This window comes from Oncorhynchus mykiss, chromosome 15, assembly GCF_057628025.1.
Source record: "Oncorhynchus mykiss isolate SJ-2025 chromosome 15, ASM5762802v1, whole genome shotgun sequence".
NCBI lineage: Eukaryota > Metazoa > Chordata > Actinopteri > Salmoniformes > Salmonidae > Oncorhynchus > Oncorhynchus mykiss.
The window spans coordinates 52,780,804-52,804,658 of record NC_143036.1 but is presented as its reverse complement, the minus strand read 5'-3'; the positions used below and the strand labels follow the sequence as shown (position 1 = coordinate 52,804,658).

The 23,855-nt window shown below is 44.3% G+C and overlaps 1 protein-coding gene across 3 annotated transcripts in view; it reads left to right on the top strand.

Moving 5' to 3' along the window:
* LOC110490224 (ras association domain-containing protein 3) overlaps nt 1–23,855 on the top strand; it is a 56,052-nt gene that overhangs the window by 20,533 nt on the left and 11,664 nt on the right. The window contains exon 1 of one of the 3 annotated variants that reach the window (XM_090200306.1): nt 3,574–3,600. The exons of 1 other annotated variant lie outside the window; for it this stretch is intronic. In XM_090200306.1, the coding sequence (XP_090056432.1) occupies nt 3,589–3,600 (12 nt within the window). In that variant the 5' untranslated portion in view covers nt 3,574–3,588. Of the gene's footprint in view, nt 1–3,573; nt 3,601–5,284; nt 5,720–23,855 lie in introns of those variants that run through there. One more of the 3 variants, XM_021563495.3, reaches the window with a different exon arrangement.

Genomic DNA, 23,855 nt, shown 5'->3' with positions numbered 1-23,855 from the left:
GGCCTTTAGGTGCCTTTTGGCAAACTCCAAGTGGGCTGTCATTTGCCTTTTACTAAGGAGTGGCTTCCATCTATCCACTCTATCATAAGGGCCTGATTGGTGGAGTGCTGAAGAGATGGTTGTCCTTCCGCAAAGTTATCCCATCTCCACAGAGGAATTCTGGAGCTCTGACAGAGCACCAATCAGGTTCTTGGTCACCTCCCTGACTAAGGCCCTTCTCCCTCGATTGCTCTGTTTGGCCAGGCGGCCAGCTCTAGGAAGAGTCTTGGTGGTTCCATACTTCTTCCATTTAAGAATTATGCCACTGTGTTCTTGGGGAACTTCAATGCTGCATAATTTTTTTGGTACCCTTCCCCAGATCTGTGCCTCGACACAATCCTGTCTCAGGGCTCTACAGACAATCCCTTCGACCTCATGGCTTGGTTTTTGCTCTGGAAAAAGAAAAGGAGACGCGCACACTCTAGGAGCTCCGATGCAATAATTGAATAACCTTATAGCCAACGTTTCCACAGACAAGCTATCTTCGTCAGGGTATAATGACATACACTGCGAGTCACTAGTTTATATAGTGTCAAAGGACACACACTCTGTAATCATGGTCGGGTGTGGCCTGATATCATTGGTTAATTCTCAGATATAAAAAGAACATACAAAAAACATAAATGAATAGCAAGCATAGAGACAATTTGGCTACATAGGCATACAAATATTTACAATGAATAGCAAAATCACAACAATCACAAGAATGACTTCAGATCAAAGTCTACGTTGAGACCGAAGGGAGCAAGGGTCTTTAAATGAATGATCCAGGCAGCCTCTCATTTTAACAATAAATTGTCGAGGTCACCCCCTCTCCTGGTTTTTGCTCTGACATGCACTGTCAACTGTGGGACCTTATATAGGCAGGTACATGCCTTTCTAAATCATGTCCAATCAATTTAATTTACCACAGGTGGACCAATCAAGTTGTAGAAACATCTCAAGGATGATCAGTGGAAACAGGATGCAGCTGAGCTCAATTTCGGGTCTCATAACCAAGGGTCTGAATACTTTTGTAAATAAGATATTTTAGTTTATTTTATACATTTGCAAAAGTAAAAAATAAACTGTTTTCACTTTGTCATTATGGGGTATTGTTTGTAGATTGAGGATTTAAAAAAAAAAATCCATTTTAGATTAAGGCAGTAATGTGAAAAAGGGAAGGGGTCTGAATGCTTTCTGAATGCACTGTAGACAGTATACTGAAAGTAGCTATCCATCACTCTTATGAGTGAGCATTCCTCATCTGTGTTTTACCTCAAGCACATTTGATGTCATTACTCACAGGAATATTTGTTGTACTTCCTGATTTAATAAAACAGGGTGAGTTATTACAACAATGACATCATTCTAGATGATAAAGGTAGGGGAACTCAGACTCCCACACTCACTTGAAAAACCTCCTTAAACAAACACCTTTGTAGAGACTAGGCAGGTAAACCTGAAGTAGAGAGTGTCTGTTTTCTCACAACTCTTTCTCCACATACCAGACTTTGTGGTGGAATTCTCATTTATGGAGTCATTTATGGGACATTCCTTACGCCTCCCCGACCTCACCCATTCACCTCATTGCGCCCTTACCCCTTTCATCTCACCACCTCACCCCCTCTTCACCCACACCTCTTCTTACCCCTTCACCTATAACTAACTAGACCTGCAGCATGTAAACAAGCAGTGCTGAGAACCTTAAGCCCTTGCCTGCAGAGGAATGTGGGTAATGTCTGCCAAGGGCTGTGGCTCTCAGGCAGAGAGACTACAGGCCCAGTGACCACTCTCTCTCTCTCTGTGTGGAGACCAGGAAGGGGGGTGGAGTTCATGCCGAGTGTCCATTGTTTTACACCAGGGAAGGGAGAGTGAGGGGGGTGGAGCTGAGAATGAGTTTCCATGTGTCTGAGACATTCTCCGTGCTGTTTTCACACACTTCCAGTCACCTACAGGAGCCGATCTGTTCCTTCCTAAGTCAGTACAGTACTACAGAAATACAGGCCAAGGATGCCGCAACTAGTGCCCATCACCTCACCTGACCAGAAGCTGTTGGTTAGACAGGGTTCTAGTGGACACTATAGTTTCTCCTTAACATACAGGTGGGCAGTTGGCTCTGAGACTGGACAGTAGAGAGGCCAGCTGTATGAATCTTCCCTGGCCAGGCTGTGGTGTGGTTGGAGGGTTTGGCTGTTCCTGTGCTCCTAGGTTACTTGTAGGTCGCCTCTGCACTCTGGGTTTAAATTAGGCCTGTCCCTCCCATAAACCCCCAAGAAGCTACAGTATGTGTTGGGTGTGGTCAGGATAAGGGTTGTACGCCTTATTCACTACATGTGTTACATACATTTGACCCAGTAGCTGAAGTTGTAACAGCCTTTCCAGTGACTGGGTGGGCTAGTTAGTTGTGTGATATTAGTGTGTAAAAAGAACAAGCCACACAGGAGGAGTCATGTAGAAATGTACTCAGAAAAAAGCCTCAGGCAACTAAAATCCTTTTAGAAATGAACTGCATGCACTTTTCATTGTGGTTGTTAAAGCATTGTAGCTCTGCTCTCTGAGAATTGCAGTAATGGGTTCCATTTGTGGGCTGATGCAAGACAACTTTATCAGACGCTACAAACACCACCACAGAGTTAAAACATGAATTAAGCCATATTACACATTTATAACCAAATAAACCCAGGAGACAGCTAGCCTCCCCACAGTCAAACACCAAATGTGTTTTCAATGTGTTTATTGATACTTATACAACAGGTTATCTGACACTGCATGGGGTGGTTGTCGTAACAGCAGCATGGGAAGCTGCTGCTGAAATGATTAAATTCCATTTGAATAACTTTATTGACTCGCTGTGATCAGCGCCAGTAGGAGAGAAAGTCAACCCACACCAGTGAATGAGAGTCCGTACCAGAGAGTGATTTCTCCCTAGCTAGAACCCAACCCAGCCTCATGGCTAACAGAGGGCCTCCAGGTGGAACAAGGCTTTAATTTGTGTGTTTTTGATTCAGCTTTTCCTCGTCCAGGCCAAACGTTTACATAACCCAGTCTGTCCTCCGATGGAACAGATATGGACCCCAGGTCACTATAACCAATTGCTTGACCAGTTTGGATTGAAAGGTGGGAATGCAGTTGAACCGGAGTTTTCGCGTAGAGTTCTCACATCCCATTTCCTGGTTACTGATGATGTCATGTCACCTCTGGCTACGAGCACCTTGAACTGTGTGAGGGTGGCTCACAGAGGCCTATGCAGAGCTTCGAAAGCTTAGAAATAGCTTGTGACATTCTGATTTTATATATAGGTTATATGTGGTCGTGACAGATCGGCAGGTGTTATTTGCATACACACGACACACGCTTAGACACACACACACCGCCACCACCATCAAGGGCCACGGGAAATGTTAAAAGGTTGGTCCGAGCGAACGCCTGCTGTTCCACCCATTCATCTGGGCGTATGTCAGTCTAAAGTATCTTGATGCTGTATTTTTAGTTTAGTTGGTCCTGGAGCTCTGGTAAAGCAGCATGTTGCAGGGAAGGACAATAAGAAAGCTAGCTTCGCTGTGCTGCATGTTCATTGAGGTAAGTGGGAAGCAGATGTTATGTTGTCTCTTAAGGATGTGTGCATTTATGGATTCATATGGATTATTTGATGATGAGTGACTACGGAAAGAAAGGTATGAGGAGGCAGGAGGAGAGAAGCAAGCAAGAAAGAAAAAACTATGGCTTTCACTTCACTGGAGTGAATGTAATGGTTTATCTCTACTTATTCTATCGTATTCAACAAATCAAAGGGGGACCACGGAGAAGCCGGTGGAAAGTGTAGGTTGGGAAGAGGCAGAGGAGGTGCGACGACGCGAAAGAGCAAGAAAAAGCCCCGCTAAGATCAGAGGCTTGTCTCCTGTGTATACACCTTCGTTTGAGGAGTACATGCTGCACATACTTCCGTCTCCTGATTACAAACCAAGGCATCTTACTTATAGGTCTTCATGCTCTCTTGGGAACCTTGAGGATCTTGAAATGGAGTCAGTCGGCAGTGGCGAGCACTCAGAAGTTGAGCCGGTCCAGGATGTAGTGGGCCTACCTGCGGCAGCAGGTGTGGTAGAGTCTTTCAACGTTTGCCCTGAGAATCCTACCAGAAATTATTTTGGACCGTTAGGAGTGAGATTTTTTAGAAAGGGTTTAATCCTGCTTTTTGGCCGACCCATATTTTGTGTCGAGCTGGGTAAAGGACAAACTGGGAATGGTTACATCTGTGAAGTTGTAGTGTAGTGGAGTAGTGGAATTGTTTGGATTTTTTTATGTGTCCGCCTCCCAGAGGAAGTGGGCGCTTTGAGTCACGTGGCTCGGGGTTAAACCCGTGGTGTGCTTTGCTCTCCGGAGCAGGGCGCCGCTGAAAGGGGTGTGGGGTAGCGTTGAATGTAGAGGTGGATCAAATGAAAATGAAGAATCCTAGTGTTTGTGACTTCCGCCATTTGGTGAGACATAGTCACGGTGGCAATGGCAAGACTGAAAATACTATGTCTGTTTTGTTAAGCTTTGATCCTGAGTTTCTATCTGTTAACCTTAGGTTATTTTTGCTATTCTGTGAGGGCCTATGTTTAGAACCCGCTACGGTGCTTTAGGTGCCAGAGATTCGGACACGTTGCAGCAGTGTGTAGAAGGGAGATCCCACTATGTGAGAAATGTGCATGAGGGCATAGTCAGAGGGAGGGTACAGTTGGGATAGAGAAAGCACTGTGTGTCAACTTTGGTGATGCCCATGTAGCTGGGGATACGAAGTACCCTGTGAAACAGAGAGGCTGAGATTACCAAAATTCTAGTGGGGCAGAAAGTTTCTTATGCTGAGGCAGTGAAGAGAGTATTGGATACCCCAAGGTTGAGTCATTTGACTAGGAGCCTCCAAGTGAGCAGGCCTGAAGAGAGAGAGCCAGAGAGGATGAGTTTTAGTAAGGTTGGATTTCTTGCGGTTATAGCCGTGGTGATCAACTGCACTGCACTGATGTAGCAGACACCACCGAAATATAGATGTAGTAGTTGCAGTAGTAGAGCAATATTTGGGTGTGAGAGATTTTAGTGCAGAAGATCTACAGGAAGTTTTGAGAGAAGGGGTTCTATCCATCCTGCCAAAGTAGTGGGATGGGGTGGTTGGTTTTTGGGGATAGTGTATAGTTGCATTCTTATATGGTGACCAAAATGTGCAATCCGCACTCCGACCTGCGTAAGGCAGCACCACAGCGTCTCGTCTGCCGGAAAACCACACGAAACAGAAGAAGAAGAAGAAGAAAAAAGTCAAAGGTGATTGGATAAGGGACTTTCGACGAGTTCTAGTAGGCGTGTCTACAGAGCGGTTGACAGCCAGCGGCTGGATAGCTGCTAGAGTGTGAGGACTGCTCAGTAGTTGGTGGAAGAGTGAACGTTGGAAAGTATTCGGGCTTTTTGCGGTTCAAAAAACAAGTTTGAGAAGGTGTAACCCACTTTATTTTCTAGTTGTTGCTTTGCGGCTGTGGTCTGCTATTCGTTTTTCATTCGTTTTTTAATGCTGACAAATTTGAAGATAGATTAGTTTTATCCTCTAATGACGTGGACTAGCACCATGAGTAGTGGTTACAGTAGTTTAGAGGAGGACTCCGAAGAGTATTTTTTCACTGCCAGAACATCGTTCTTTAAGAAGCCTTCAGGGAAACCAACCCAGTGCAAGGTAAATTAACTTGAATTTATGCCAACGTCTCACCTGGTAGCTACTGTGTTTTGTCGTATGAAGTTAGCAACCTGTTGCTAAACGGCTAACGTTAAGGAGCTACCAGTTTCGCATGCAGTCTGCTCGACAGTATTTTCAACGTAACAAATGGCAGGCAGGCTGGCTAGCCATTCCATTAGCTACCGTTAGCTATCAATTATTTGCTTAGGCTAAATCCATATTGTTTTGCCAGGCTTTATTGTTTAGATTTGAATGGAGCTAATCTGATGGTCAGCAATTATACCCATAATCTGAGTGGCACGTGCAGCTAATATATTTCCGAACCACGTGGAATCATACTTTGATAGGATAGCCACTTAAGGGCCCCTAACACTTCATATTTTAAGCTATAGGCAATAATTCAAGTGTATAATTGCATTTTATACAGTGGAAGAGTTGGTTATTTGGAAACGTACATGCCACAGGAGACCTCTAGTCCCTGATTTGGTTAAAGCCCATGACTTCCTGACTGGGGTATGGAACTCATAAGTAAGGTCCGTTTGTGCTCATCAATACTGGTTTGTCGCTCAGACTGAAGACTCTACATATAATGTAACAGTTATTGTCCTGTCACACACACAACTGCATTCACTAGGTATGTGGTGTGTGAGCTTGCAAACTCTTCTCAGCCTGACCTCTCATATTTCCATATGATCTTGACAATCATATTCCATTGCCCGGGTGCGGACAATGTGGCCCATGCAACACACACACTATGCCATGAAGGGCTTTGCCAGTAAGTATAATGCTGTCTGCCCCCACAATGGTGTTATTGTGGGTGAAATGTCAAGCATAGTAGCTCCTCTAGTTAACCCTCCAGCTCAAATCCTGCTGTATGGGGTTCTGTTCATCAAGCACGTGTGAATTACTTAATGCATTCTTTTAAATGTACTGTACTTCATGGCGACATCAGTTATGCCACTGCTGCTTGTTTCAAATATGATTCATGGGCTTAGATAACTCAATCCTTTCCCTTCTGACAGCACCACCACCAACATACAACAGTTAGGCTACCAGTTGATGATAAACCTCAGAGGGTCTAGTTAGGCTAGTTCGTTACTTCTCCTGAGTCATTCCATAGCAATGTCTCCCCTTGAGCAATGGTTTTTGTGGTGATTTAGATTCTGTCGGCCTTGGCCCATGTTTAATCAAGAGTGCCTGTTCATTGTGGTGTGTCTTTACAAGTCGAAGCTTCAGCTTCAACATGCCTCTAGTCTTTCTGTTTACCCCTTAGCACCATGGACACTCGGGGGAAATGGAGTCTCAAAATGCTCTGACCCTGCCTGGGCTGCTGGGAAACAGCTGCAATAGACAGACAGCTTCTGAGTGACGGGGCCTCATAACCCTCCTCAGCTAGTCTCTGTGTCTCCAGAGTAGCTAGCTAATACTGTGGACTACTGAGTAATTCACAGCCTTCTCTCTGTGTATATGGGAGGAGAGGACCCTAGTGAGTCTGTAGTGGAGCCATGTCATAGTTATATTGATGTATAGTACATTAATCATAGTAGTAGGTGTTTAGTATAAGAGTTTGTGTATTAGTTATGGTAGGGTTTTAGTAGAGCTGGGTTGGAGCCAGTGAATCAGTTGGCTCCAATCTAACATGGCAGCTTTGTAGGAGGAGAGGGCTGCTGTTTGTTTCTCTGCTCCAAAGTCAACAACAGCAGACGCTTTCATAAAATGATCACCACGCATTATCTCCTGACAGTCTTCCTGTATAAAACTCAAACTATGGGCTGCCTTGGTCACAGAGAGGGCTGTTTGTTGGGTTGAGTGAAGGATAAGCGGTCCCCATCTGTGGTTTGTGTGTTTTTGAGTGCTGTACAACAGTAATGCATTTCAGTCTTTCTCCTTGAGTGCACTCTGTTTCCAGATGGAGAGGAAGGGAGAGAAACAGCTTAGTATTGGTCTTCCTCAGACATCAGAAACATATGCTCTGTCCAGACCAGAGGATTCCCCAGAATACTAGAAGGGGATGGAATCACACCCATGGTTTCCAACAGTTTCTGTGGTAGATACAGAAGCTGCTTTAGCCTCCCTTCCAGTCTCTGTTGGTGGGAAAAGGCCCCTTTTAGTTGATTCTCAGTCCTTTTGGCTATATTCCCGTGAGCGTACAGGAGAGGGGCATTGATGGCAGAGGCAGTGCCCCCACACCAATTCAGGTAGGCTGGGTTTGACTTGTCTATGACATCACCTGACTGCATGGTGTGCAAACCCCATGTCAGGAGCTTAATCAACCACACAATCCATTAACACACCCTCCCTCACGTGTCTCTCCCCCTCTTCCAACGCCACCCCAGTTTCCTCAGCTATTGTTGCAGTTCCTAAATGTTCTCAGTTTTGTATCCGGTTCTCTTTCTGCTGCCACTTTCAGTCCAAGTTGTGCATCATTACTAGAGCTGGGACTAACTTCCTTGCCATTTTTAGTATTGTGGCAAGGAAACACAACATGAAGCGGATTTAACTTTGTTAGGAAATCAGCCCTAATGTTGGAAATAAGCAGCATTATGTTGTCATTCAGTCACATGTATTTATTTTCCAAGCTATAGCACAGACTACTTTACATACAGCAGGTTTTTAAAGGACCAAAGAGTTTGGTCTGCTTCGTGTTTTCAATTTTGCCATGGAAATAATATTGCGATATTTGTATCGTCCTGGCCCTAATTATTACAGTATCACATTTACCACAGTTCCTCCATTTTGTCCTCTTTGTCATCTTGCTGTAGGACTTGCATGTTTGTTTACATTTCCTATGTACAACAGACCTGCTCTTCCTCCTGGGCTGTACTGTGCTAGCGTTCGCTTAGCACTAGCTTTTGGGGAGTGGAAAGGGTCTGAGTGAAAGAGAAGACCTCCAGGAGCCCCAGCCAATCTCTCACTCACAGTGGAACCTTCAGTCTGCTGTGAGTTTACATAACGGCAGCCAGACCTCTCCAGACGCCTGTTCCAGAAGGAGAGCTCTGTCTCTGCTATTCAGAGACGGGGTGTCCATTTTTTTTACTGCATACTGACATCTCTTTTGGTGTGTGTCTGAGCTATAACCCTTCTGACTTGAGACTTCAGATCTCAAAACAGTTTGGCAGTGTTACCCCCAGTCTAGACAAAATGTATGATCTGCTCCAGGGAGATCTCCAATAGATATGTGTAATTAACACGGTGTGTGTGTGTGTAACTACTTAATGTCCGAGCGCGGAGTGCCTGTGTTTAAACTGGCTGGTGCAGTTACTACATTTGTCCCGTCATCAGCCTTTTGTGTCTGTTTCGATATGGCGTGTTGATAGGAAACTGAATAGAATGATTAAGCCTAAGCAGTGGCAGAGGGCTCAGGGCACCACTTGAGGTACAGACTGTTTGAAGAGGAGTCCCTGAAGCTTTATATTCACAACATAGCCGACCCTCAACACCGATCAGCTCAACTCAGCTGTTTGTGTGTGTGTCAATGGGTGCAATGCAGGCCTGTTTCCTTCCTGCTGTGGTGAGTTTTGTTCTGCTGCAGAAAGGAAAGAATGTCAACAGTTTCTCTGTTTTCATACTTCAGCTAAACCGAGCAAGGCCCACACAGCACACTCTACCAATCCACCTCTCGCAGCTACTGATAAAAAATAAAAGAAAGAAAAGACTGATATGGAAACATCCTTCTTAGTTTAGAAATGCAAAACGGGTCTAAGTCATCTAGCCTACATATCAAACATGTTGAAAAAACACTGCTCTGGAGGTGGGTTTTACTGCAGGGAGTTGGTATGGGTTTAGGCTACTTTATGATCAGTCTTGCTCTGTTATGTTGCTCTAGCATCACCTGTCTGCACGTTACTTAAAGCCCTTTTATAACTGTCTGCTGCTCTAAGTGTTCTGTTCCAGAGGAAACAGCTCTCGCAGTCTAAACATGCACGCAGAGCAGGCTCCTTGGTAATATGATTACCTTTCGAAGACTGCCTGCGTCATGAAGCAGATGAGGTGTTTAACACTGGACCCGTGTGGGTGTACTCGACTACTCGTGCATGTACAGCCACATCAGTCATGGAACGGAAGCACTCGATGCTAGATCAAACTTCCAGATCTACTGAACTGTATCACATGGTCATGTCCCATCCTAGCAAGACCACAGAACAGGTGGTCTATAAGACACACACCACTTCACTGTCTGTGAGAGAATCCCCCTTTTCTCTGGACAACAAACTGTCATTATCCTGAATAATGCCCTGTAATGGAACTACTGAGGCCCAATATGAGCTGATTCTTACTCATAGGTCCCAGAAGACACCTGGTCTACAGATGGATATTACACACTAGGAAGGGCATCCAGGTGGTCATTTAACTGATGGGTCGGCCACCACCCTCTCATTTCCCCTGACAAGGTTCAGAGGTCAACTTGTATAGATCAGAGGGTTGTGGGTCACTATCCTCGTGGGTCCCTGCCTGCTTATGCTGTTTCTGGGAACAGTTAGAGAAACTGGCTGTGGCTGTAATTACTGTACCACCATCACACACACACACTACACATGTCTGCACACATTACACACTACGCTCAAGCTCCACACACACCACTGCACACTATGAGAGCGAGAAGGGGAGAACATACCAACAGTATAGAATGTATTGGGTCTAGTATCTACTAGCTACATTTTAAATGTATCAGCTGAACATTCATGCCACTTGTAGGTCCATGTAAGAGGGAGTGTAACATGACGTCTTGACGAGATCACAAAGCCCTGACAACAATCCTATAGAACATTTGTGGGCAGAACTGAAAAAGCATGTGTGAGCAAGGAGGACTACAAACCTGACTCAGTTACACCAGCTCTGTCAGAAGAAATGGGACAAAATTCACCCAACTTATTGTGGGAAGCTTGTGGAAGGCTACCCAAAACGTTTGACCCAAGTTTAAAAAAATTAAAGGCAATGCTACCAAATACTATTTGAGTGCATGTAAACTTCTGACTTACTGGGAATGTGATGAAAGAAATAAAAGCTGAAATGAATGTCAGGAATTGTGAAACTGAGTTTAAATGTATTTGGCAAAGGTGTATGTAAACTTCTGACTTCAAATGTACATGTAGGTAGGGGTAAAGTGACATAATAAACAGTGAGTAGCATCAGTAAAAAAATATATATTATAAAGTGTGGGGGGGGGGTGTCAATGCAAATAGTTCAGGTAGCCATTTGATTAATTGTTCAGTAGTCCTATGGCTTTGGGGTAGAAGCTGTTAAGGAGCCTTTTGGGTCTAGACTTGGTGCTCTGCTACCGATTGCCATCCGTGGGCTGTATCCACTACCCTCTGTAGCGCCTTACGGTCAGATGCCAAGCAATTGACATACCAAGTTGTGATGCAGCCGTTCATGACGCTCTCGATAGCGCAGCTGTTGAACTTTGAGGATCAGGGGACCCATGCCAAATCTTTTCAGTCTCCTGAGGGGGAATTGGTGTTGTCGTGCCCTCTTCACGACTATCTTGGTGTGTTTGGACTGTGATAGTTTGATGTGGACACCAAGGAACTTTAAGCTCTACACCCGCTCCTCTATAGCCCCGTCAATGTGAACGAGGGTGTGTTCAGCCCTCTTCCTGTAGTCCACGATCAGCTCCTTTGTCTTGCTCACATTGAGGGAGAGCTTGTTGTCCTGGCACCACACGGCCAGGTCTCTGACCTCAGCCTATAGGGAGGTCTCATCGTTGACTGTGATCAGGCCTACCACTTGTTGTCAGCAAACTTTAATGATGGTGTTGGAGTTGTGCGTGGCCTCAGTCGTGGGTGAGCCGGGAGTACAGGAGGGGACTAAGTACACACCCCTGAGGGGCCCTCGTGTTGAGGATCAGCATGGCGGATGTGTTGTTACCTACCCTTACCACCTGGGGGCGGCCTGTCAGGAAGTCAGGATCCAGTTGCAGAGGGAGGTGTTTAATCCCAGGGTCCTTAATTTAGTGATAATCTTTGTGGGCTCTGGTGTTGAACACTGAGCTGTAGTCAATGAACACCATTCTCATGTAGGTGTTCCTTTTGTCCAGGTGTGGAGTGCAATTAAGATTGCGTCATCTGTTGCTCTTTTGGGGCGGTATGCGAATTGGAGTTGTCTTGGGTTTCAGGGATGATGGTGTTGAGGCATAACCAGCCTTTCAAAGCACTTGGCTACAGTGCTACGGGTCGGTAGTCATATAGGCAGGTTTCCTTGGTGTTCTTGGGCACAGGGATGAATTATGCCTTTGGATGGCGATTGTGACGATTGGCGATTGAAAAACAGATCAAGGTGCAATAACTGGAGTCTTTGAGCCTTATTATCCCTCTCTGAGACTTAGTCACAGCCCCGCTATGGCTGGTTGCTACAGTCACTGCACTGTATAGCTATAGCTGCTGGTCTCCGCCCTGGCTAGTACTGCAGCTGTGTCTGTGTGATTAGTGAGAATGCTTTGTCTACGACTCCTGTCGGAACAGTCCTCCATCAGCCACACCATTCATCTTGCACTCCATTATGCATTGTACCACACATGCCAGAGATAGGCCTGTTCAGGTTTCTATTGGAGCTGAGAAGGGAATGAGCCTTGGTCTGTCGACCTCTGTCATGTCCATGTGGTATGGGTTTATTCATGGTAGGAAAAGCAACCACACACCCCCGTCCCATTCCCACAGAGTGTGGACAGTTTGCTAAATGTGACTTGTGTAACCCTATAGGGCCTCTGTGCTGTGTTTCTGCACCTGGTTAGTGCCTGACTGAGTGGTCTTAGCGTGCGTTTACTGAGATACACAACCATGCTATCACATGTTCTTACTTCTATTTTGAATGGATTTAATTGAGCACTTGTTCAGTTTGACATGCTCAGGGTAAAGAGAATACTGTCTGGTTCTCAGAACAGGACTGTTGTTGTATGCTACTGGCAGTTATATATCTAATCACACGTGTGTGTGTATTTATATGTAACAGACAGACCGGTTGATGTAATGATTGTCACAGGAGACTAGACTATAGTCAGTTAATGATGAACGACTGCTGGTTAGCTAGCTGCCTTTAGGCAAATATTAACAGACCTTCAGTTTCACTATGAGAGGCTTGTCAATGTCTCAACTCTCCATACTCTAGGTTGAAAGCCTTTCATCAATGTTGATTTTAAAGTAGTGCTGTTTTGATCGTCAGAGTTGAGTCTACAGTTGTAGAGTATTAGCAAGTTTTGACTGCTTTGTAACAGTTAGTACAGTAGTTTGCCCACAGGTTCAGGGTTTGATGTGACAGTCTGTACCATGCAGCCAAGGACCTTAAATTAATTTTCTGCTGCAGTTTCCCTGCAACCATGCTGACTGAGTGGGCTAGCCTTGTGCTGTTGCGCTTGTTACGCTCTCTGCAGTGGGGTTCCTGTCTCTCTTTGCTAAGTGAGGGTTACAGACATGATAGTGGGTCAATGCTACTCCCCATAGACTAGCTCTACAGGCTAGCTCCCTACCGATTCATACTTCCGTGGCAGTTTTCATGATGCGTGCTGTTGGAGTGTTAGTCAGACAAGTCTACTTCCTCCCAGAGTGAACCACATAGTATCACATCTGCTCAGTCATCCCCATATTCCACATACTGTGTGTGTTCTATTGTGTTCCTGTCTCTTGCCACATACACACCTGTTTTTATTATCCTCAGTGTGTTGGTCTATAGGAATGTTTTCCATGTTACTGTAATCCGATCTGTCTGAAGCCAGGCCTGTTATGTCTGAGATGGAGATTCACTCTAGAGAGAGAAGTGAATCAGAAAGACCGAAACAGTGCTATTTGTCACGTCTTACCATGAAATGCGTACTTACCAAGCCCTTAACCAACAGTGCAGTTCAAGAAGAGTTAAGAAAATATTTACCAAATTAACTCAAGTAAGAAGTAACACAATAACAATAACAAGGCTATTTTCAGGGGCTACCGGTACAGAGACAGTGTGGGGGTACAGGTTGGTTAGTTAATTTGTATATGCTAGGTAGGGGTGAAGTGACTATGCATAGATAATAAACAGCAAGTAGCAGCAGTGTACCAAACAAATGGGGGGGTGAGTGCATCAATGTAAATAGTCCGGTGGCCACTTGATTAATTGTTCAGCAGTCTTATGGCTTGTGGGTAGAAGCTGTTAAGGAGCCTTTTGGTCCTAGACTTGGTGATCCGGTACCGCTTGCCGTGCAGTAGCAGAGAACAGTCTGACTTGGGTGACTGAAGTCTGTCAATTTTATCGTCTTTCCTCTGACACGCCTATTATATAGGTCCTGGATGGCAGGAAGCTTGGCCCCAGTGACGTACTGGGCCGTACGTACTACCCTCTGTAATGCCTTACGGTCAGATGCCGAGCAGTTGCCTACCTGGCAGTGATGGACCCGGTCAGGATGCTCTCTGGTGCAGCTATAGGTCTTTGAGGATCAGTGGACCCATGCCAAATCTGTTCAGTCTCCTTAGGGAGAAAAGGTTTTGTTGAGCCCTCTTCACGTCTGTCTTGGTGTGTTTGGACCATGTTAGTTTGTTGATGTGGACACCAAGGAACTTTGAAACTCGACCTGCTCCACTACAGCCCCGTCGATGTTAATGGGGGCCTGTTCGGCCTGGCCTTTTCCTGTAGTCCACGATCAGCTCCTTCCTTGCTCACATTGAGGGAGAGGTTGTTGTCCTGGCACCACACTGCCTAGGCTACATACTATCGCGAATGTGTGTATTGTGTGGACTTCTCCCCCTGTGGGCCTCTCACATTTGGCTGACAACATGCTGACCCAGCACAGTGGTTTGAGGCATGATGAGTCTTCCCCAGGCAGTTAATGTGAACTTTCAATCATCCCTGTCTCCCTAGGTAACATGTCTGTGGTCTGCAGTGCAGGGTCCAGGTTTCCAGAGCCAGCTAATAACACTCAACAGTGGAAGTATGGGTTATTGTTGGCCTGGGTTCTCAAAGGACTGGCCTACGGTTCTGTTCTGGGAGGTGTCTTTCAGTGCTGTGACATGTTCTATTGCCTCACACACTAAAATAGCTACTGATGAACAGGGAAGTCTGCCTTTCATCATGTAACATTTCACCACCCCATGCTTAGTCTCCATTGTTGAAATGCACACACACAGTGTTGGGTAACCAGCTTTTCAGATGGAAGTGATTGGGGAGGATGGGGTGTGGTAAAAGTCTGAGGAGGTGTGAGGAAGTAGAACAGTCTTGTTATTGGACTATAGCAATGTATTTATTATAGGCCTGGGCTACATGCTGCAGTAATGAGTCCTGTCTGCACCAGTCAGTCGTACTCCGCACACTGATATTAAGCTTATATTTCAGGAGTCTTAGAAAAACAACTGTGCTGGAACATCCTGGCAAGAAGCCACTTGGTGTTGAGGGGTGAAGAGTTGAGTTATCGGCACTGTTTTGTGTGGTGAAGCTATACAGCTGTGGGAGAGCTGTGTTGGAGGACTGTACTTGGGCTGACCCCGTTTGGGTAATTAGCTTTTGGTCAATCTAAGATATATATTTTTAGTCGAGCGGTTACAATTAAAAAATAAATAAAAACTTATTTATGGAACTTATTGACTGAAGCCTGTCGGGGGACTAATCCATTGCGGAGGCTGCGCCGATGGCTCTTCAGTAGTACATTTACAGTTAATTCCCATAATTTCAAATCTACAATGTTTGGTTACTGTAATTTCTGTTAATGGATTCAAAATATTAGACTTTTACAGTTTTCATTGTCGCAAACAACATGTCAATGAGCGCACAACCTAGGCTACACTTGTGAGAAACACGTTTTGGTTTGTTTCATTCTGTTTACGAGTTAATATATTCATTGTGTTTTTTTTTGGAGCGCTCCTGTCAATGTTGAGTAAGGACACGCATCTGATTACGCATTGAATAAGTCCTCGGCTACCTGGCAAATGTAGACTTATAAATGTGCTTGTTTGGGGATCTGATCGTATTTCTGTCTTAACTCACCACTAATGAGCTGTGGCGCTTCTCAGTCATTTTTTTTCTTCACCTCTAACAGCAAGTAAACAGTCTGTTTTTACATCCATTGAGAATTGTTCCTCAATGTAGCCTTTTTGAAAAATCTTTCCAGCTCTCTCCCTTTTTAGATAACCACTCAGCATGAAAAAAATAAAATACATCTGATCCGGTGGAAAGCAATAAAATAGGCCTACATCTGTGTCTGTCCAGAGCTCACTGGTGTGGGATAACTCTGAGGGCCCAGAATATTTTATACAATGCCGAAAGTTTGTTAGCACAAGCTTCCTGCTGGACCAAGTTGATAGCCAATATGATAGATTTTTTTAAATCAGGATATTTTCTTCCTGCAGGCTGCGATATTTTTATTTATTGGCTTTATGTAGGTTATTTCCACATAATGGCAGTAGAAGTTACTTTTCATTTAGAAACATACTTTTATAAAATGACTAGATAGTGATTTTATTCATTGTCTATATATGGAAAAATACATTAAAACATTTATATATAATCTTGGTCGACCGAGAGTTGTCCTGTTCTTTCGAGCAAATGATTGGTCAATGTTTGAATGTATTTTTCCATACATAGACAGAATAAAATCACTCTGAATATTTGAATAAAACCACTACATATGCACTGAGCTTGTCTGATGCTTTAAGCACACAGTTTGATTAAATAATTAAGACACACAAATGACTCGAGCCCAATGGTCATGGTGTTAATTTTTTTAACGACGACAGTGTTTAACTGGTGCACGTTGTCTCGCACGCCTCCCTACTGCAGTGAAAAGGTAGCACAGCAAGTGTTTATTGCGCTGTCTGTGCTGAAGCTGCAACATTATTTCATCCATTTAGTTTCTTGTTTCTGCCTGAAAAGTTGTTACTGAAATCCCTAATTTGTTTAGGAAAAACATTCCCTGTTCCATTAACCCTTGCTCTTTATGTGAAACGTGTAAGAATTGCATGCATGTGATCAACAGGCTATAGGTCAGGCCCTATCATAATCCCATACATTTCTTATATCAAACTCCAAGGAACATGTAATGTTGACAGTAAATGTTTACTGGTTGTTCAGGAGGGAAAGGGGAAGTCGGATCAGTAGAAGACATTTGACTTAGTTGTGGAAATGTTGTTTGGCACACAATACTCAGACTATTGCTGTTAGATTAAATCTCCCTGTGTGATGACATGAACAAATGAAAGATTGATTGATAGACACAGTAGCCTATTGAAATGGGCCCAAATAAGTTACGGTATTAAGACTAACTAAACAGGACACGCTCTTAGGCTCACAGCTCGATGGTGGTTATACAAGGATACTATACAAAGCCTACTAATGATAATAGCATTACTTATTATGATGATCATAATAATAATTGGAATAATAACAAGGAGCTCAAGAAAAAGAAGGGTGCAGGAGCGAGCGCTGCCTACATATTATGTGACAAACAGGTGCTGTCAAGTTATAATATTTTTCTGCCTGTTTGGAACAGTGTAAACAACACTAAATAATACATTCCAAGTAATACCAGTCTCTTCTAATGAAAAAAATTGTATAGCAAAGATGTAAAATTACTTTTTCCAACATTTTGCCCTTAGATGAGGCTTGGTGCTCCCAGAATCAGTAGGCTATAATACAAACAGGCAACAGAAGCAAAATCAGTCTTATTTCTGTAGATATACAGTACCAGTCAAAAGTTTGGACACACACTCATTCCAGGGTTTTTCTTTATTTGTCTTCACTATCATTCTACAATGTAGAAAATAGTACATCAAAACTATGAAATAACACATGGAATTGTGTAGTAACCAAAAAAGTGTTAAACAAATAAAAGTATATTTTCTATTTTAGATTCTTCAGAGTATGACAGTCCATTACTTTAAGGCATGAAGGTCAGTCAATCTGGATAATTTCAAGAACTTTGAAAGTTTCTTCAAGTGCAGTTGCAAAAACCATCAAGCGTTATGATGAATGGCTCTCATAAGGACCACCACAGGAAAGGAAGACCAAGAGTTACCTCTCTTGCAGAGTTCATTAGAGTTACTAGCCTAAGAAATTGCAGCCCAAGTAAATGCTTCAGAGTTCAAGTAACAGACATCTCAACATCAACTGTTCAGATGAGACTGCGTGAATCAGTTCTTCATGCTCAAATTGTGAGACGCAGAGTAGGTGAACGGATGATCTCTGCATGGTGGGGGTGCTTTGCTGGTGACACTGTCAGTGATTTTTATTTAGAATTCAAGGCACACTTAACCAGCATTGCTACCACAATTCTACAGCCATACACCATCCCATCTGGTTTGTGCTTAGTGGGACAATCATTTTGTTTTTCAACAGGACAATGACCCAACACACTTCCAGGCTGTGGAAGGGCTATTTGACCAAGGGGAGTGATGGAGTGCTTTGCGATTGAGTTGGACCACAGAGTGAAGGAAAAAAGGGAACATTAAAATAACACATCCTAGATCTGAATGAATGAAATATTCTTATTAAATACTTTCTTCTTTACATAGTTGAATGTGCTGACAACAAAATCACACAAATTATCAATGGAAATCAAATTTTTCAACCCATGGAGGTCTGGATTTGGAGTCACACTCAAAAATAAAGTGGAAAACCACACTACAGGCTGATCCAAGTTTGTAATGTCCTTAAAACAAGTCAAAATGAGGCTCAGTAGTGTGTGTGGCCTCCACTTGCCTGTATGACCTCCCTACAACACCTGGACATGCTCCTGATGAGGTGGCGGATGGTCTCCTGAGGGATCTCCTCCCAGACCTGGACAAACGCATCCGCCAACTCCTGGACAGTCTGTGGTGGATGGAGCGAGACATGATGTGCTCAATTGGATTCAGCTCTGGGGAACGGGCGGGCCAGTCCATAGCATCAATGCCTTCCTCTTGCAGGAACTGCTGACACACTCCAGCCACATGAGGTTTAGCATTGTCTTGCGTTAGGAGGAACCCAGGGCCCAACCGCACCGTACCTAATGGCATTCAGGTTACCTCTGGCGAGCACATGGAGGGCTGTGCGGCCCCCCAAAGAAATGCCACCCCACACCATGACTGACCCACTGCCAAACCTGTCATGCTGGAGGATGTTGCAGGCAGCAGAACGTTCTCCACGGCGTCTCCAGACTGTCACGTCTGTCACCTGCTCAGTGTGAACCTGCTTTCATCTGTGAATAGCACAGGGCGCCAGTGGCGAATTTGCCAATCTTGGTGTTCTCTGGCAAATGCCAAACGTCCTGCACGGTGTTGGGCTGTAAGCACAACCCCCACTTGTGGATGTCGGGCCCTCATACCACCCTCATGGAGTCTGTTTCTGACCGTTTGAGCAGACACATGCACATATGTGGCCTGCTGGAGGTCATTTTGCAGGGCTCTGGCAGTGCTGCTCCTTGCACAAAGGTGGAGGTAGCGCTCCTGCTGCTGGGTTGTTGCCCTCCTACGGCCTCCTCCACGTCTCCTGATGTACTGGCCTGTCTCCTGGTAGCGCCTCCATGCTCTGGACCCTATGCTGACAGACACAGCAAACCTTCTTGCCACAGCTCGCATTGATGTGCCATCCTGGATGAGCTGCACTACCTGAGCCACTTGTGTGGGTTGTAGACTCCGTCTCATGCTACCACTAGAGTGAAAGCACCGCCAGCATTCAAAAGTGACCAAAATATCAGCCAGGAAGCATAGGAACTGAGAAGTGGTCTGTGGTCACCACCTGCAGAACCACTCCTTTATTGGTGGTGTCTTGCTAATTGCCTATAATTTCCACCTGTTGTCTATTCCATTTGCACAACAGCATGTGACATTTATTGTCAATCAGTGTTGCTTCCTAAGTGGACAGTTTGATTTCACAGAAGTGTGATTGACTTGGAGTTACTTTGTGTCGTTTAAGTGTTCCCTTTATTTTTTTGAGCTGTGTGTGTGTGTGTGTGTGTGTATATATATATATATATATATATATATAATTTTTTTTTTTTTAATTAATTGTCCTCCAATAAGCGGTATCAAAAAATCATAATCGTTCGACCTCTAATTTTTACATTGTAGAATAGCGAAGACAAATATTCCCAGTTAAGAAGTTTTAGGTTGTAGTTATTATAGGAATTATGACCCGTCGACTATTTCTCTCAATACCATTTGTATTTTATATTCAGTTGAAGTCGGGAGTTTACATGCACCTTAGCCAAATACATTTAAACTCAGTTTTTCACAATTCCTGACATTTAATCCTAGTAAAAAAATCCCTGTCTTAAGTCAGTTAGGATCACAACTTTTATTTTAAGAATGTGAAATGTCAGAATAATAGTAAAGATTTATTTCAGCTTTTATTTCTTTCATCAACTTCCCAGTGGGTCAGAATTTTTTTATACACTCAATTAGTATTTGGTAGCATTGCCTTTAACTTGTTTAACTTGGGTCAAATGTTTCGGGTAGCATTCCACAAGCTTCCCACAATAAGTTGGGTGAATTTTGGCCCATTCCTCATGGCAGAGATGGTGCAACTGAGTCAGGTTTGTAAGGCCTCCTTGCTTGCACACGCTTTTTCAAATTGTCTATAGGATTGAGGTCAGGGTGATGGCCACTCCAATACCTTGACTTTGTTGTCCTTAAGCCATTTTGCCACAACTTTGGAAGTATGCTTGGGGTCATTGTCCATTTGGAGGACCCATTTGTGACCAAGTTTTAACTTCCGGACTGATTTCTTGATGTTTCAATATATCCACATTTTCCCACCTCATGAAGCCATCTATTTTGTGAAGTGCACCAGTCCCTCCTGCAGTAAAGCACCCTCACAACATGATGCTGCCACCCCTGTGCTTCACAGTTGGGATGTGTTCTTTGGCTTGCAAGCCTTCCCCTTTTCCCTCCAAACATAACGATGGGCATTATGTCCAAACAGTTCTATTTTTGTTTTATCAGACCAGAGGACATTTCTCCAAAAAGTATGATTTTTGTCCCCATGTGCAGTTGCAAACCGTAGTCTGGCTTCTTTATGGCGGTTTTGGATCAGTGGCTTTTTCCTTGCTAAGTCGTTTTTCAGGCTATGTCGATATAGGACTCATTTGACTATGGATACTTTTGTACCTGTTTCTTCCAGCATCCTCACAAGGTCCTTTCCTGCTGTTCTGGGATTGATTTGCATGTACAGCCAACTAGCGCAGAAATAGTTTTGCCACGTCGTCAAAACAATATGATACGATAAATCTTCCCATAAAAATCCAGATATGGAACTCACACTTTTTTCTTAGCCCCCCTTCCCAACCCCAGATACCTCTCTCTCTCATATGTTTCAGACTTGGTGTGGAGCAGTAGACTACACATGGAGCACAGACTTGGAGAAACGGGCACATCCCAACTCCCCAAGATTCAGATTTTCCAATCTCCAGTGTTTTCATACCTCTGCTAGATAGGGGGTCTGTGGAGATCTCTATCAGCAGTGTGTGCATTCCAGGCCAGGGGCCTGTGGGGAGAGTCAGCAGTTCTACCGGGGTGGTTTCCATTCCTCTTTCTCTTTGTTTAGCCCAGAGTTTGTCCAGCTCAGTATTTTTGTTTTGTGTGTGTTCAGCAGAGGGTTTCAGTCTTGACCTCCTTACTCACCCTCAGTAAAGCCACTTTCAGTTATGCGTGTCCATTGACACCACAGGAGGCAGAATGGACTCTCTAACTCTGAGCCCACTGAGCAGGAGTTCACCTCTGTTCTGTCCAGTGGGACGCTAAGGGATGGATCACTCCTGCTGCAGTCAATGGAGTGGTTTAATCTTTCCCACGTTATTCTGTGTGTTTGTGCATGCAGTACTGGGTCAGACTCAGGTCAGTAAATAGCAGCTGGAATCCCTCCAGGTCAAAATGAGTACTGTGCAGTTTGTAGTGTGGTGTCAGGGAATTGGCTGTGGTATAGTGGTAGTATAGAATCTCCAAGTGGCTTTTCACTGGATGCGGTGTATTCAGTGCTTGGTTTATGTCTACAGAACCTGCATTAGTTGAGGAATGTCCACGTCTGTTATGCGGAGGAAAGGTGTGGCTGCTGTGGATTTCCCCTCTAAGCTGAAGAGGAAGTCCCACACAGAGGAGCGGATAGTTGCTTCATCACTATAGCACTGAGTGAGACTGGTCATGGATTCACAAACTACCATAACACAAGGTCGAACTGCTCTTCCCTGAATCTTTATCTAGAACAATATCCATGCACACACATCCAGATGTAGGTTGTCAGGGGTGTTTAGTCTATTTCCAGCTTTTTTTTTAGCTCGTTTTATTTTCTGCTTGAGAAGCATGGCTGTCTGGCTCTGTAAACGGATAACATCAGTTGTGTGTAATCTATATTAGTCAGGCGAGGAACCGGTTTGTTTGACTGACTGCGACTGACGCAAAGTACAGCCTATTCTCTCTCCTTTGAACACACCAAACACATTACACCTCACACTAGAGTTCGACCGATTAATCAGCATGGCAGATTTCACGTTTTCATAACAATCAGTAATTGCCATTTTTGGATGCCGATTACATTGCACTCAACGAGGAGACTGCGTGGCAGGCTGACCACCTGTTACGTGAGTGCAGCAAAGATCGAACGAAAATTGCTTCCTAGAATTACACTTATCTTGTAAAAAAAACCATCTTAACATAATCACTAGTTAACAACACATGGTTGATATGACTAGTTTAACTAGCTTGTCCTGCTTTGCAAATAATCAATGCGGTGCCTCTTCATTTATCATTGAATCAGTCTACTTTGCCGAACGGTTGATTTAACAAGCGCATTCCCAAATTTTATTTTTATATATTTATATTTAAAAAAAACGTCTGATTAATCGGTTTCGGCTTTTTTTGGTCCTCCAATCGTTATCGCTGTTGAAAAATCATCGGTCTACCTCACACACATTGCTTCACACGTTAAGTGACACCCGCACACCTCTACTTAACCCTGCACTGAACTCGTAACTCTACTAAGGCTTACTCAAAGCACTCAACCCCAGAGCCACTTTACTGCACACTGACCCACAGCTATCCCACATTGCTCGGCCAACTGACTCTTCACCCTAAAAAACAGCTCCCCTCTCCTCCCTCCTCCTTATACCTCTGCCACCCCAGCTAACCCTGCCTGCCCACTTCAATCAGGGTACAGAGGGAGAGTATAGGCTTGTCGTTACTTTAACAGAGTCTAATCCGACTGGCATTCATTAACCTTGATGCTGCAGTAACTACAGTGAAGAGAGTGGAGAGGTTAAAAACGACAGGTTGAACTCTCAGGGACAGTCCTAAAATCTGTTCTGCTGTGTTTCTGCTCTCCTCGCCGGCTGCAGTGTAGTGGCCCGTGGCTAAAACAAACACTGTGTGGGAGGGAGAAGGCTGTTTTTTGGGGGCATTACCTCATCAGGACATTTGTTTTGCCTTTTGTCTCACGCTCCGGCTCACTGGTGCTCCTCCTGTCTGTATGTACTCAAATACACTCCCTTTTGCATACTCTGCCTCTGAACCCAAAGTAATGATACCGATGTACGTTTGTTCAAGACCACAGTCATGAACTGGCTTGGCACTGCGCCATCTGTTGTAGTTGATCATGACCTCTGTGAGGTTCTGTTTGAAACAGAGGTAATCCTATAGAGCTGGTCGTGATGGCGATCAGGCCAATCAACCAACTCTCTCTCTCACACAACCCCTGAGTGGTCATGGCCCATGCAATAGCGGCTAGCAAGTGTTGTCATAACCAACACCAACCTCTCTCTGTGGCTACCCATAATCCCCTTGGTCTTACTGTGAGCCACTTTAATCAGCTGTGACCTGTACGACCCGGTAAAGTACTTCAGGGATGACTAGCTCTATCTGCCGTGACTACAGTGTGTGTATAAATACATGGTGGATTTGGAGGCTAAAGCCCCCCAGATTGTAAGGTTGTTTTTTTGTTGTTTTTTTGTTGTTTTGTCATCTTATGCCATGATTTTGCCGTACCTGACAATTGTAAAGTCGTAGGTCGTAAACGATTGTCGGTCGTCTTGGCTCGTTCCGTGTGACCTGGTCTACTTCTGACGATTTAAGTACCACTACGTCCGGTCGTAGGCTCCAACAGTTCTGTCAGGATCAGATTTTTGGGGGGCATTTATCGTGTGTGTGGCTGGTGTTACGAGCTGATTTCGGTGACTGACCAATAGGAACACAACCAGCACTGATTTATGCACACA